The sequence below is a fragment of the Rhinoderma darwinii genome, chromosome 6, assembly GCF_050947455.1.
Source record: "Rhinoderma darwinii isolate aRhiDar2 chromosome 6, aRhiDar2.hap1, whole genome shotgun sequence".
Lineage (NCBI taxonomy): Eukaryota > Metazoa > Chordata > Amphibia > Anura > Rhinodermatidae > Rhinoderma > Rhinoderma darwinii.
The window spans coordinates 120,667,125-120,682,536 of record NC_134692.1 but is presented as its reverse complement, the minus strand read 5'-3'; the positions used below and the strand labels follow the sequence as shown (position 1 = coordinate 120,682,536).

Genomic DNA, 15,412 nt, shown 5'->3' with positions numbered 1-15,412 from the left:
TACTGTCCATGTGTGTCAGATGGGAATACCCCTTTAAGTGGTATTGTGGCCCTTGGGAGTGTCACAATCTGACAATGTGGCCCTAGGACCAAAAAAGGTTGTGCGCCTATGGTATAGAGCTTGTGTAAAAAAAATATTAAAGGCTTTGCGATAATTAAAAAATTGTCATAGATACCACCAGGGGAGCTGCTTCAAAATCTAATGTGTTGAACAAACACCGCTGTTGATACATGACTCCCTTTGTCATCCTGTTTTTACCGTATATAGAATCCTATTGTAAGCCTTAGCCAAGATCTCACCCATCTGCCAAAGGGTGCAGTGTAAAGCTGTATTTACAGAGGTCTATCATGGATCACAAACTGCAATATTTAAAGGGGTTACATTGGGACCCCAAAAAAACAAACAAAAAAAAAAAAACCCCAGTAATCATACATCCTGTGATCAGGTGATAAATGTTATAGTGGGTAAACCCCTTTAATGCCAAAACAAGATTGGATCTCGTTCAAGGGAATGAAGGAAATACTTGTATGGTGACACATGATAGCCCTACATATTAGGGACCTATAGGCACAGCATGTACTGCCATATTGTGCCTTCGTATGACTTCGTATTCACCCCTAGGAGCATTACCTCCATAAAATTCCATTTAACATGCCACAATATTTTTTTCTCACGGTTACATATAGTATCTGTGAGAAAAAAGTCGTCCATGTTCCTCCCTATAAAATTATAGGCACAATATTACAGATCCATGCAAAGTGGATCCATAATACAGCCATGTGCCCAATGCCGAATTCTTATACAGGGCTACAAAATCAAGCTGCGTTGTCTTATAATGGCGGTTGGGCTTCTTGCAGTTTTGTAGCTGCGCCATGTTATCAAGGCCTCGGTTACATGTGCTAGTTTCGTTTCATTAGCTAGAATGTAAGTGTGGATTTATGGAGGATATTGATACGTGACACTGGGATTGAGTGGAAGAAGACCGGTCTGATAAGCGCTTGCAGTTTTCTTAGGCCCCATGCACACTTCATCACCGTTTTCTCAGCCGGTTTTGCCGGATCCGTGTCTCCGTTTTGGTATCCGTGTGTACTCAGTGTCCGTTCCGTGTTTCCGTTTTAAATGGACGTTGTGCTTCCGTTTCGCTTTTGTGTTTCCGTTAAGAAAACGTAAGGTATTGAACTTTCTTTAAACTTATCACTTGTCCCAGTTTGTGAACTTTGGCAAGTCCTGCCATTGCTAGGGCAACGGATCCATCAAAAACGGACGGCATACGGAAGCCTTCCATGTGCCATCCGGTTTTTTGGTGGACCCTTTGACTTCTATGGGCTCCACAGTCACGGAATCACTGACCAAAGTAGGACATGCTCTACTTTTGACGGAATGGAACAACAGATCTGTCAAAATAATGGAAGTGTGCATGGGTCCATTGAAATGAATGGATTCAGGGTGCTATCGGTGACAAAAACGGATAGCACCCTGAAGGTAAAAACTGAAGTGGGCATGAGGCCTTAGACTTGGAAGTAAGGGCCTGTTCACGTCACTGTTCGCTTTCCGTTCCGGAGGTTCCGTCTGAGGTTTCCGTCGAGTGAGCACCGCAACGGAAAGTGAAACCACAGCTTCCGTTTCAGTCACCATTGATATCAATGGTGACGGAAACATCGCTAATGGTTTCCGTTCATCACCATTCCGGCAGGTTTCCGGTTTTCCGACGGAATCAATAGCAAGAGTCGACTCGGCTATTGATTCCGTCGTTAAAACGGAAACCTGCCGGAATGGTGACGAACGGAAATCATTAGCGATGTTTCTGTCACCATTGAGATCAATGGTGACTGAAACGGAAGCTGTGGTTTCACTTTCACTTTCCGTTGTGTGGTTCACCCGACTGAAACCTCCGACGGAACCCCGGAACGGAAAACGAACGGTAATGTGAACAGGCCCTAACTTGGACGTCTTTACAGAACTACATCTGGTGTTTTACAAGGAATGTAATTTTCAGGAGACGTCTGTGTGCATTCTTCCACGTTTTGCTGGATACAGTGACAATGTTTGTCACCGTGTCTTCGCCACCTTTTCGCAGTCGTATTGTGACGCTCTCATACTTTCCAGACACCTGTATTAATCTGAAGTCTGCAACAACCTTGTCATTAATTTGCTATATAAAGAATGTGCAGTCACATAGCAATATTATAATGCAGTTTACAGCGGTTATAATAATGATGGTGATGTCATGTATGTTACGTCGCCTCTCCATGACACTACTGAGATTAGATGATCTCATGTAATATGGAATTCTACTACAGCCGTCACCGGCATGCAGTGAGGAGGATAGCCAGCCGATATTTATGTGGCATACTAGGGCTGGGCGATTATGACCTAAATAAAAAACCACGACTATTTGAACATGTTCTCTCGATTTTATGATTAATGAACGATTATTTAGGCATTAAATTAATATTTATCCTCTGAGCCTGCTGTATACTACTGTTAATATTATACCCCCTGACACTGCCCCCACATAGTGCTCCCCACACAGTATAATGCCCAAATAGCTGCCCCCTCACAGATGACGTCACTGCCTCACGTTCGGTGATACATAGTGAATGGTAGAGCAGTGACTTTATGGCCCCCTGCTCTACCATTGGATTCCACTGTATCTGTGTCCTGAAGATGCAGATACAGTTTAAACAGGAGGGGGGATATTAAAAAAACAAAAAAAACGAAATGCGCAAAATGACGTAGGTTAATTGCGATGAATTTCTGTTATGTTTCTTTTATTTTTCAATTAACTGCCCAGCCGTATGGCATACTTCATGAGAAATTGTGAAGCATTGACGCTAATTATATTAATTATACCTTCGTGTCTTAGGCTTTACAGCGATGAATACAAATATAATGTGGCGTATGGAATTGTCCACTGGATCTCGGAGGCTGATGGAAGTAATACAATTGTGTAGTCTGTTTTTGTTTTTAATTCTAGGAAAAAAATAATTTTTTAAGTGGATTTGTCAGCTTTCCTGACATGTCTTTTTCAGTAATTACTTGTATTCCCCACAAAATAAAGATTTTGGAGCATCTTTTCTTAGAACTTTGCGTTGTATTGTTCCTCTGTTATTCTTACTACAAATTTATGAATAAATTGGCAACAGGGTGTCACCAGTTGAGGGTGTGTCCTAACACAGTTTTACACTGTCCAATCAGTGCTCACAGTATGTCCATATAGGGACACGCCCCTTTGAGAAAGGGGAATTGTAACAACCAGTTGTCCCTTTATTATTCCTCCTAGAAATGAATGAATAAATTAACGGCACGGCTCTAAGAAAAGATGCTCCACAGAAAAGAAAAAAAAAAAGCTTTGTCATTTTGGCCTAAAATAGGCTGTTCACTAAAGGGTTAAGAAATAATTAGCACCACACACTTTGGCCTAAAAAGAACATGGTGTTAAGAGGTTGTTTAGTTTTCATATATAGAAATAAGGTTTCTGGCGGCTCCTGTTTTTATGTGGTTTTATACTTTTTCATGTCTAAGTATTACTACCCTTGTCTATTCAGAGACTCTTAGAAACAGAGAGTCAGTAATCCTAGATCTCTTCCCACGTTCAATATCTGGGGGAATAGAGAAGAGCGGTCAGTTCTCATTTTATGTCATTTTACGTTTGTTTCTCAATTTGAGATGGTCTCTGTGAGCCCGGCTGTCACCTTGAAGTATGTCACGCAGTGATTTCACTATGGGATCATGCTGATCATCATTCCAGCAGGCAATCTGTGTCTCTTTCTTTTCACTCTGTCTAGGCCAACTTTAAAAAAAAAAAAAAATATTATTAAGTGAATCGCCAATATAATACAAGACTCATTGGTTGTGCTCGGTTTGAGATGTTCACCTATTGACTACCTATCTATTTTCTACTGCCAGTACCCCTAGATAGGATGACTTTTCGGGTTTCACTGGCACAGACCATCATATTCTTTACCCACCGACTGACCATTTATATTCCGGCGTTGTAAGTGAAGTTCATACAGTCTGAGATGTGCCCTATCCTACTGGTAATGGCTGTGTACAGTGGTATAGATCACATTACATAATGAAACCTGGCACGGAAATGCCTGGGTGGCACTGGTCAGAATCACTGAGTGGTTTCCCATCCATCACACAGCACATCACCACTCTTGTGTCCCACGTTGGTGGGAAATAGAGGAGAGATTTTTGCGGCTGGGAAGCAGCTTCGAAAACACATGTGGGTGGATTTCCAGCAGGGACTTTAATAGGAAGGAAACTCAGACACATAAACAGCAATTGCACATTCCCGGTAATTTAATCTTGTGACTATGTGAGGTTTATACGTTAGGTCATCGCTATTCATTTGGTATATTGTATTAATTGTAGCTAGCTCTAGGCCACAATTTATACTCCATTGTGGTAACGTGTCATTACACAGAGCACAGCGGGAATGGCATTTATTTATTTTTTATAATATTTATTTTTTTGCATCCTGCTCTCTCTGAATATGATGTACTGCCATATATCTACATACTACATTTTCTCAGGTCACGGACACTCTATTTTTGTCTTTTTTATTTTTTTTACCACTTTTTGCTCCTGACCGGATGAATCCAAGTTACTAGAGCCTTTCCCTAACAGGAGACCATCAGCCAATCTGGATTTATTCACACAGTGCCGTCCTATGTTGTTTTCACAGCAAAAATCGCAGCAAAAACACTATAAGATCGCACTGTGCAAATCAACTATTATGGGATATATATTGATGATCTTATTTTTTGGGATAGGGACTCCATTTTATTTACTGATTTCATGTCCATACTCCATAACCATTCTATTGGTATGAAATTTAGTATATACTTATATTCCATTTCTTCTAGCACCTCTTAATTTGTGCCATTGTTTTCTTGCTGTGATCTTCTTTCCCAACATAGTTCATAACTGTTTGTAAATCATTAATCTCGGCACTTCTATGCTCAGACGCCGATCATATACTCCTTTGCCGATTCGCGGAGAACCTTCCGCCACTGGTCACCTCAATGGCAATTCTTATTGGTCCGCTCCCGCGTCTGTCACATGTTAGGGGGATCGACCGATTGCACTGCCTTCATTGGTTGCTTCTTATGGAATTCCCACCTGTTCAGTACGTTTAGAGGAAATCTGTGCCGTCATTAGCCCCTGAACCCCTGAGGACGCTACATATGAAGCAAAACATGTCGGGGGTGGGTGCTCTTTTGAATTTTAACTAAATGCTCTGTTGCTTGATCCACCGATACTTCGCAATTAGTGGAGCCGTAGCGCTCTGCAGCCGCTGCCTTCTAATGCACTTATATCTTTAAGTGCCTACTACTATATACACCTATTAAGCATTTCTCTATATAGATCCTGCTCTAGCAGTGTGCATGGTTCATTTAAATTTATCTATGTGGTTCGTTTAATTGCTTCTTATAAAGAATTAGAATTTAACTTGTTCCTGGTAGTTGGGAAATAGGGTTTTTTTGCCGGTTGGCATCCAGTGGCTATGTACTGACAAAATCCTTCCTGACCCCAAACCATTTTATATAAAGTGCTTCCTGGGCAGATAGAAAGTATTCTTGATGATAAAGGGAGGCAAAACACCCTTTTTTTTTTCCCGTTCCGACCTGCATAAACCATAAGACTTTTCCATAACAGATGCCAAATGTATCAAATTGTATTGGCTTTGTTACAACGCTACCGCAAGGTTTGCTTATTTTTATCAGATAAACACCCATCTGTTTTTAGGAATACTATAAGCGGATAACTAAATCGGTGTTGTCATGGAACTTTTCCTGATTTCCTTCCGGCATCCTTTTAATGAAGCCCCGTCCATTGGTGACATAAGTGGCATGACAAGGCTCAGAAGTGCAACTTTTGACCTATTAGGCCATGTTCACACAGTTTTTTGCAGGCAGAAAAATCTGCCTCCGAATTCCTTCAGGAATTTTGAGGCAGATTTTGAACTGCGTGCATGTATATTTCCCCGTGTTTTCACCTGCGTCCATTGAAGCTTATGCAAGGACCGCGGACAAACAGCGCTGCGAAAAACACTCAAACGAGTGTCGCAGGTTGTTTCTGGTAGGTCAGAGGCAGAAACCGTGGCAAGAAAGGACATGCTGCTTTTTTTTTTTTTCTGCGAGCAGCCGCCAAGTGCCACCCAGGAAAAAAAACACCTCTGCTTTCATTGAAATCAGTGGATGGCGATTTCAGCCATTTTTTTAAGCTGATTCCGATGCGGTGTCCACGTCAAAATCCGCTCCAAAAAACTCTGTGACCTGACCCTAAAGGGGGTTTCTGAGACATTAATATTAATTTTCCATCCTTAGGAATAGGCCGTCCATATTTGATCGTGGGTGTCTAACTCCTGGCACCGATCAGCTGAATTAAAGGGCCATGGCGCTCGCTCCCCTTTTAGTTTTTGCACAGCCACACCCATATGAAGAAAGTCAAGAAGTTATGCTAGTCTTTTTTTATTTTTTAAAATTCTATTGTTGCTTTTATTTCGAAACCACTTTATCTTAATACAGTGCCAACGTTTATACTATGATCCCACAGCGATGATCTTGCGGACCATGGCTGAAAGTTTATATGCCATGTCCCTGTATGAGGCTTATAGGGTTGCTCATTATACATAGTACAGGTATAGGATGATCTAGTTCTTCTTCAGTAGTACGACCTTTGAGATGGGTGCACATTTTGAGTCATTCAGAGAAGCTTAGTAATAAAAATGTAGCAGAGGAAGAAGAAATGAGAGGTGTGAACCGCTGTGTTAATTCTTGTCGGGTTTTAGTTTGCAGTGCAGTTGAGTAATGGCAAACGTCACATCGCTAGACTCTTGAAAGCAGTCCTCCATTGTTTTTATACCATACGTCTCAAATGTATGATAATGGGGTGTGGACCACAAGTTTATACACCATCAGATGAGAATTTTTTTTTATACCTACTAGTATATGGTATCAGCACTTTACTCTGGCTATCCGCTATAACATCCATATGCCATGAGGCCAGGGCTCCGAAGTTTAAATGCGTGCTAAATTACATTGCCATATCGTATAAAATGTTAGTCCATGGGATCGTATATGTAATGTCATGCGTCCACAATTTTGCACTTGCAAAAAATCCAACCTTTCTGCTCCACGGGAGGTTTCTGTCCTCCCTGATCTCACCTTAGGACAAATGCAGCATGCGAGTTTGATCTGTGATCTTGCCTGTGCCATTGCCTTATCAGACATTTGAAAAGGGGTTTTCTTGTTGAAATGAGGGTTACTCAACACTGATCAGACCTCTTCAAGCTAAATAAATAGAATATCAAACTCATCCGCTTATGAAAAGGTCTTTAAAGATGTTATGTGGGGACTGAAAATTATTAGCAGTGCACTCCCTGCAGTATGTGATTACACTCGCTAATCCGGTCCCTCCGTCGTGCTGATTGACATTTTAATAGATTTTTACAGCGCTGGCGGGGGACCGGAAGTCTAGTTGCAGAGCCTTTTTTGTGACCGGCCCCGCTGTACTCTATGTACTCGCTGTAGCAGTAGTACCTCGATTACATAGATTAAAACGGGGCCGGTCACATGACAACGACTCGTGTCGTCATTAAAGAAGACACTAGAATTCTGGTCCCCCGCCAGCGCTATAAAAATCTATTAAAATCTCATAATCGGCGCGACTGGGTACCGGAATGTATATTAGCAGGGTACTCCCTTACTTCAGTGCACTGCTAATACTTTCAGTCCCCACATAACCCCTTTAAGATCAGATTGATCGTTGCAAGGAAGGGTTCACACATTGCAGTAGCGTGCAGTAGGGTTTAAACGGTGTTTGTGATACGATTATTGACCGCGCGGTTTATACGGGGGAAACTAGAGGGGTTTTTGACGGCGCGGCACACTACTGTGACGTGTGAGTTTAATAGTTTTTTGCACATACTTTTGGGTACTTGCCATTCTTCATATTGCAAGCCCGATACTAGTTATTACCCTCATGCCTAGGAGGTCTTGGCTTTCGTCATGTAATTTGCATAACATTAATAAATGAGCTGTTGTTTGACCTTTTTTGCATTCTCGACCAGAGATTGGATAACATTATTAGTTGGTTGGAGCATCTGATGAGACTGTAGCATAGATCAAAGGACCATGCTGGGTATCCCCAGGTCACAGGAGCGAACCACCCATGTAATGATTTAACCCCCTGTTGTTGGTGACATTTCCACATACGCTTATTGGCCTGTCCGCTTATAATGTGGTGAGGTGGAAAGAAACAAAAAGTCCTCCGCTAAAAGACTGAAGTTCTGCATTGCCTCCCTGTCCGCCATGACAAATCACCGTAACAATGGCTTTATTTTTAATTTTAGCGATGTAAGTGGCGGTTTGCAAATAATACCTTCTGTGGCTAATGAGAACCGGTAAACAGAAAGCCCAAAATGACATACCCATTTATTCTAACTTGTATATGGCTGTCAGGTTTGTCAGACTTCATCAGTGCAAGATATGGATACCATTGGGCTGTTGAGCAAGCGGACAATAACTAATAGGCAATGCTCTAGTCCACAGTATTTTACTGGAAGGTGTTTGGTTCTTTTATCCCACTACATTATTACCTTCGGATGTGTTCACATTTATCTCCACATTCAAATAGACCTATATATAGTGCCCATACTTCCCATCCATCCGGATGTTGGTTTTAGGGTCCCACCTGTAGCAATGTAGCAAGCAATGTTCCTTCAGGCAGGAATGATTGCTGTGAAAGACTTCCGGAGATAAAGTGACACTTATTTGATGAAAAGGAGCACGACGGAGTCCCATTAAAAAAAATAATGGGATCAGTTGTGCTCTGTATTGTCAAATTTTTATATAAAAAGTCTGAAGAATCTTAACGTCCAAACAAGGCTGGTTTTACTACCTGGCTGCCCCCAAACCCTATTCCATAGGGCATTATTTTCCATATCTTGCACTGATGAGGATGAACAAAGCCTAAACCTCTCTATGCAGGTTGGAATAAATAGATCTGTGCTTAGAAGACGTATGTGTGCTATACTCCACAGGTCCTGGATATATAATAGGGAACGGGCAATGAACGATGGCTTCCATGACTCTGATGACTTTCTTGTACAGGCGATACACCTCTTGTTTTTGGGGTTTGTGACCAAGTGATGGCAGCAGATATATATATATATCTACTGCCATCACTTGGTCACAAATATATATATATATATATATATATATATATATATTCTGGGACTGTAGCATGAACATTCCTAATTCTGTAATTCATGCCCCCCTAGGCGTTTTCTGCAGTGTTTTTGGGTTTTTTTGGGATTTTTTTTTTGTCATCCCCCCCGCCCCCCCATACATCCTTGAACGTTGATTTCCTGATTCAGGAAATGTGAACGTTAACCCTTTATGCTGCCTAGAGATCCTATGCCTGTTACATTTGTGGCTGCTGCGTGTTCCCTGTCACTGTGACCAGGCAATGAATCTGCGAAATTGAATTACTCGGTAGTCTTGGTGATGGTGACTTTGCATCTGCAACATGTCACACGAAACCAGCCTGAAAGGACAGATTGTAATTCTGAAAGTAAAATAAAAGATGTCGTTTTTGGTTTAGCAGCGGGCGTCTTTGTGGTCTGGAAATGTTTGATATTAATAGATTTGTCTGGTTAGGAAGTGGTCATTTTTGTTTTATTCGTAATGTCATTGTTTTCTATTTCGGGTCATTTTAAAGTATTTTTTCTTTTCTTTTCAGTGCCAGAAGATCTCTCGTCTGAGGAGAGAGAAGAATTGTTAAATATTAGACGGAGGAAAAAGGAGCTTATAGATGACATTGAGGTAATTTTGGAGTATTCCATATTGTTTTCTTTACTAATTCATAATTTAAGAACAGATTTCCAATTATTGCTGTCGCATTTCAGTTGCAGATGTCCCTTACGGTTTTGTAAAAAACAAAAACAAACAATCAAAAACCTAATATATTGACAGAATTAATTTTCCTAGTTTTGCACTCCTAGGCTGTCCGCAGGCGTATTACCTTTTGAGTGGTACGGAAACATTAATACGGCACCCATAGCTGCCTATGGGGCTAAACTGTATGACTTATTACTAAGCCATTTTACTTAGGAGCGATGCCTTTAGGGTCGAATATGCCCGTAATATATATGTATGTCGTACGTATCTCTGTTTGTCGTACAGCGACATACAGAGTACGTACGGCTCCGTACTTCGAACATATTCGGTCATGTCCTGCCATACAGGCTCGGTGCACACAGCGGTGTATGAGGCCTTAAAACAAACAGGGTGAGTTACTTAGAGAGGAGGAAGGAGAGGGTAGAGACTTCTCATTTCTATGAAGCTTGAGTGACTCTATGACTAAATGATAGCGCTTTTAAAAATGGCGACTTAGGTCATCCTCACATGTTGAGGATTCTATCAGGATTTAGGCGCAGATTCCATGCCTATATCCTGACAGAATCCACTCGGCAATGCATGTGAACGGAGTATTTAAAGAGGCTCTGTCACCACATTATAAGTGCCCTATATTGTACATGAGGTGATCGGCACTGTAATGTAGATCACAGCATTTTTGTCGGAGTTATGACCTATTTTAGCTTTTTGCTAATGAGTTTCTCAATGGACAACTGGGCGTGTTTTTACTTTTTGGCCAACTGGGCGTTGTGGAGAGAAGTGTATGAGGCTGACCAATCCGTGACCAATCGGCCTCATACACTTCCCCACCATTCATTAACACAGAAAATAGCGATATAGCTATATCGCTATGTGCTGCTACATAAACACACTATAACGTTAGTGAAGTGTCCTGACAATGAATATACATTACCTCCAGCCAGGACGGGATGTTTATTCAGAATCTTGACACTACAGCACAGCAAGCGTCATCTTGTTTGAAATGACCGTTTACAGCGGAATCTCTCGAGATGCTGTGCTGTAGTTTTGGGATTGTTAGCGAAGTGCCAGGATTCTGAATACACATCACGTCCTGGCTGGAAGTAATGCATATTCATTGTCAGGACACTGCAGTAACATTATAGTGTGTGTTTATGTGGCTGCACATAGCGATAAAGCTATATCGCTATCTGCTGTGTAAATTAATGGAGAGAAGTGTATGACTCTGATTGGTCAGCGACATACACTCCTCTGTACAACGCCCACTTGGCCAAAAAGTAAAACATGCCCAGTTGTTCATTAAGAAACTCATTAGCATAAAGCTAAAATAGGTCATAACGCCGTCAAAAATGATCGTTTTTCTAAATAAAAAAACACTGCTGTTCTCTACATTACAGCGCCGATCACATTATGTACAAGATAGGGCACTTATAATGTGGTGACAGAGACTCTTTAATGTTCCATTCGCATGCTCCAGAAGAAATCCGTGCGGAATAACAAACGTGCTGCGGATTTTAAAATCCACAGCATGTTCATTATTGCTGTGGGTTCCAAGTTTCAGCTGTGGATTTATTCTTGAAGAAAAAGAGGGCTTTGCAATGCAATGTTTTTTAAAATACGTGACATGGCTCTTAGGTGGATGGATTGGAAGGCTGCGGTCCTCAAGTATATTCACTATGGGGGTGTTACTTGTAAGGATAATTACGCAAACAAAAAGTTTTCCCAGAGATGGGGTATATAGTGTAGTGAGGTATCTGGTTAATAGAGGGGAACAGTCCGCGTAGCAGATAATGTATGTTTGATGCCACATTTTATTTATTTTTTTTCCTTCTCGCTCTCTATTTTCATGGGTGGATCTTTACACTTTGTGCTATATATGTTTGGAGAAACTTTTTGATAATTATGGGAAAAAAATTTTGACAATAAAAAAATAAAAATAAAAATGTGACTTGGCCGCAGCGGGGAAAACTACTGCCGGAGCAAAAATCCTCTCGGGTGTCCCATACATTGCACAGAATGGGGGCCATGTATGGACTTGAGCGCAGCTGCAATCGGGAGGGAGTAAGGGTATTTTTTAACAAATCTTTTATGACCATATTCTTGAAGAATAAAAGGCATATATAAAAAGGAAAGATTTGGTGCTTTAAATTAGTAGCGGCAATAGCTGTTGAGGTAGGAGCAGCGTTCCCAAGGACGGCAAGAGGGTTGGAAATCACTGGTATTTGAGAACCTCAAAAATTGGTATTGCTGTAACGGCTCCCATAGTATCTCCAAGTTTCTGAATAGCAAATCTGCCTGTGTATGCAGTGGTACAGTGGAAAAGCTGTGTCATCCCTTGTTATAGTCGCCATATTGGTTGTCATCCCGCTTTCCTAGAGATGGATATAATGAAGACAAATAATAGGAGTTTTAACAACTTCACAAAAGACGACTCAAGGACCATTTTGATTTGACAGGGAAATGCCCCTTGACTGAATTACAAGTTCATGTCTCTGGAGTTTTCTGGTTTCTCAGATAAATTGCGTGGGATTATCCTCATCCAGCTGGGGAGTGAACCTGCACAACATTATGACACATCTGGGTGTGGAGTCTGCTGAGAAAGTAGCTGATATGGAGAGGCCAGAATAGTTCAGGTCTCTCTGAGGCCTTTCAATGGCTGCTGGACATTACTTAGAGTTGAGCAATCGGCCTTGGTAGTCATTAATCGTGTGAAAAAGGAAGATGAGCTCCGGATGGAAGTTACCGTAATAAAACACAGCTGGTCATAGTTACTGAGACGCATGTGTAGTGGGAAAATAGGATGTAGTGCTCTACCTATCGTATATAGATTGTTAACCAGTTCAGGACCGGGCTATTTTGCGCCTTCAGGACCAGACACCGTTTAGCCATTTTTAGCACGTGTTAGTTAAATGGCTATAACGTTTTTATTTGTTGGGCTAACGACGTGATTTTTGCGACGTTTTTTCCGTAGGCAATGCAGGTTTCATTTTTTATCGTTTTTATACACACCTTTTTTGCGATTTTAGAATTTTTATTCATAAAGTTTGAAAATAATAGTAAAAAAATAAGCTTTTTTACGTTTCAGCTATTTTTTTGGGGTAATAACATAGTTTTAACCTAAAATAGGCCTTTTATTTGTGATCGTCATTGTCTACCGTAAATTTTAATATATTACATGTCTATATTAGGGTAATTGGGTCAGCGCTAGCGTTACAACAATGATTGGCGGGGGGAACATGTTTTTTTTGGGGTGGGTATTTTATGTGTATTTATTATTTCATTTTTTTTTGCACTTTACTTTATTATTTTTTTATTACTATGGTCTGTCCCTCAAAGGTCAAAAAAGACCTTTGGGGAACTTTATATATTTTTTTTCTTTCTTTTACACCATGTTTTTCCACTGTAACTGGAGCTGCACAGCAGCCCCACTTACAGGGGAAATCAGCCCTCTCACAGTGACGATAGTCACTAATAGGGCTGTGCTGGGTCTAGTAAGACCCAGCAGCAGTCTGTCACTAACGGGACCCGGCGATCATGTGACCTGTCACATGATCACCGGGAGGAATAGAGACAGCGCCGCTGCTGCTGTCTCTATTTCTATACACAGCGTTCATTGAACGCTGTGTAAAAATACATCAGAGAAGACAGAAGCAGCGAAAGCTGCTTCTATCCTCTCCTCAGGGTCCCCGGCAGTCACTGACAGCCGGAGACCCGACATTCAGCTGCCCGATCGCGCGGGCAGCAAGTTAAAACCCGAGCCGTAAAAAGTCTATGGCTCGGGTTTTAAGGACCCTGACCGCAGGCCGTAAATATACAGCCAGCGGTCGGGAACCAGTTAAAGCGGTCTCCAGGAATCAAACATTGATGGCCTATCCTCACGATAGGCCAACAATATTCGATTGGTGGGTTTCCGACCCTTGGGACCATGTTGGTCAGCAGTATGAAGAGGCCCCTTCATTGTTTACAAAGGCACAGTAGCTTGGTCGTATGTGGTGATCGGTGGGGGTATTCCAGGGGTTAGACTGGGGCTGGGCGACTTTGGCAAAAAATAGAATCTAGATTTTTTTTCACACTATGGACAATTTTCGATTTTGAATCTCGATTTTTCTGTTTTTTGGTAAATAAACGGAAAAAAAATAAAATACCAAGACCGGGTATATATGGTACAGTGCTAGAAAAAAATGTACAGTATATATGGTGTGTATATATGAGCAGCAACAGAACAGGGAGACCTGAGGTAAAATACACATAAGGCCCCATTCACATCACTTTTTCCCTACGGTTAGCGCGTACGCCTGAGAAGATCCGGACGTACACGCTTAACGTGTCCTTATGTTACAATTAGCCTGGCGTAAATTATAATACATTTGTAACTTCTGTGGCAAGTCTCTTAGGGCCCATTCACAGGAACGTGAATCTTGTTTCAACGCACAGCACACGGCCCCATTAATTTCAATGGGGCTATTTACATATGCGTGAGTTTTCACGCAAAGAGAGTCCTTTGCGTAAAACTCACTGCATGTCCTATATTGGTGTATTTTCACGCACATACGCGCCCATTGAAGTCAATGGCTGCGTGAAAACCACGGACCGCACATCTGTGTGCTATGCGTGATTTGCGCATCAATTGCATTGAAAAAAAAAGTGCTTTTTGAGCGCGGGAAAAACACATGCCACACACAAAGCACACTGATGCAATAACGCAACGCACACAGACAGATTTACATGCGGTTTTTATTCGCATAATTCGGTCACACTCGTGTGAATGTAGCCTTAGGCCTTCTTCACACGACCGTGAAAAACAGCCGTTTGACGGCCGTTTTCAGAACAATGATGATCTATGGGTGTATTCACACGGCCATTTTTTTTAACGGCCCGTGAATAATGAGCGTCAAAAAAATAGGACATGTCCTATTTTTGTCCGTTTTCACAGCCTAACGGCCCCCATAGGAGTCAATGGATCCGTTTTTAATGGCTGTCAATACATGTAACAACCGTTGAAAACGGATCTGTGACATGGGGATTGGCAAGGAAACTACTAAGTAGTTCCCTTGCTGGCTATCGGTGGCTCGATGTCACTCACCGAGCCAGCGCCGACCTCTTAAGGTGTGGTCTCTCGTCTTTACGGATTCTGCGAAGGCGACGCAATGACGTCATCGGTGAGTGTCATCGCGTCGCTGCAGATCCCGTGAAGACGAGATCTTACCTGAAGAAGACTGTGTGGCATATACAGGGAGGCTGTGTGGCATATACAGGGAGGCTGTGTGGCATATACAGGGAGGCTGTGTGGCATATACAGGGAGGCTGTGTGTGTCATCCTATACAGGGAGGTGTGTGTGTGTCATCCTATACAGGGAGGTGCGTGTGTCATCCTATACAGGGAGGTGTGCGTGTGTCATCCTATACAGGGAGGTGTGTGTGTGTGTGTCATCCTATACAGGGAGGTGTGTGTCATCCTATACAGGGAGGTGTGTGTCATCCTATACAGGGAGGTGCGTGTG

General features: G+C 41.9%; 1 protein-coding gene across 1 annotated transcript in view; it reads left to right on the top strand.

Moving 5' to 3' along the window:
- Positions 1-15,412, top strand: part of CYTH3 (cytohesin 3) — a 105,307-nt gene that overhangs the window by 44,176 nt on the left and 45,719 nt on the right. Inside the window, exon 2 of the mRNA XM_075830201.1 lies at positions 9,757-9,839. Within this exon, the coding sequence (XP_075686316.1) occupies positions 9,757-9,839 (83 nt within the window). The remainder of the gene's footprint in view (positions 1-9,756; positions 9,840-15,412) is intronic.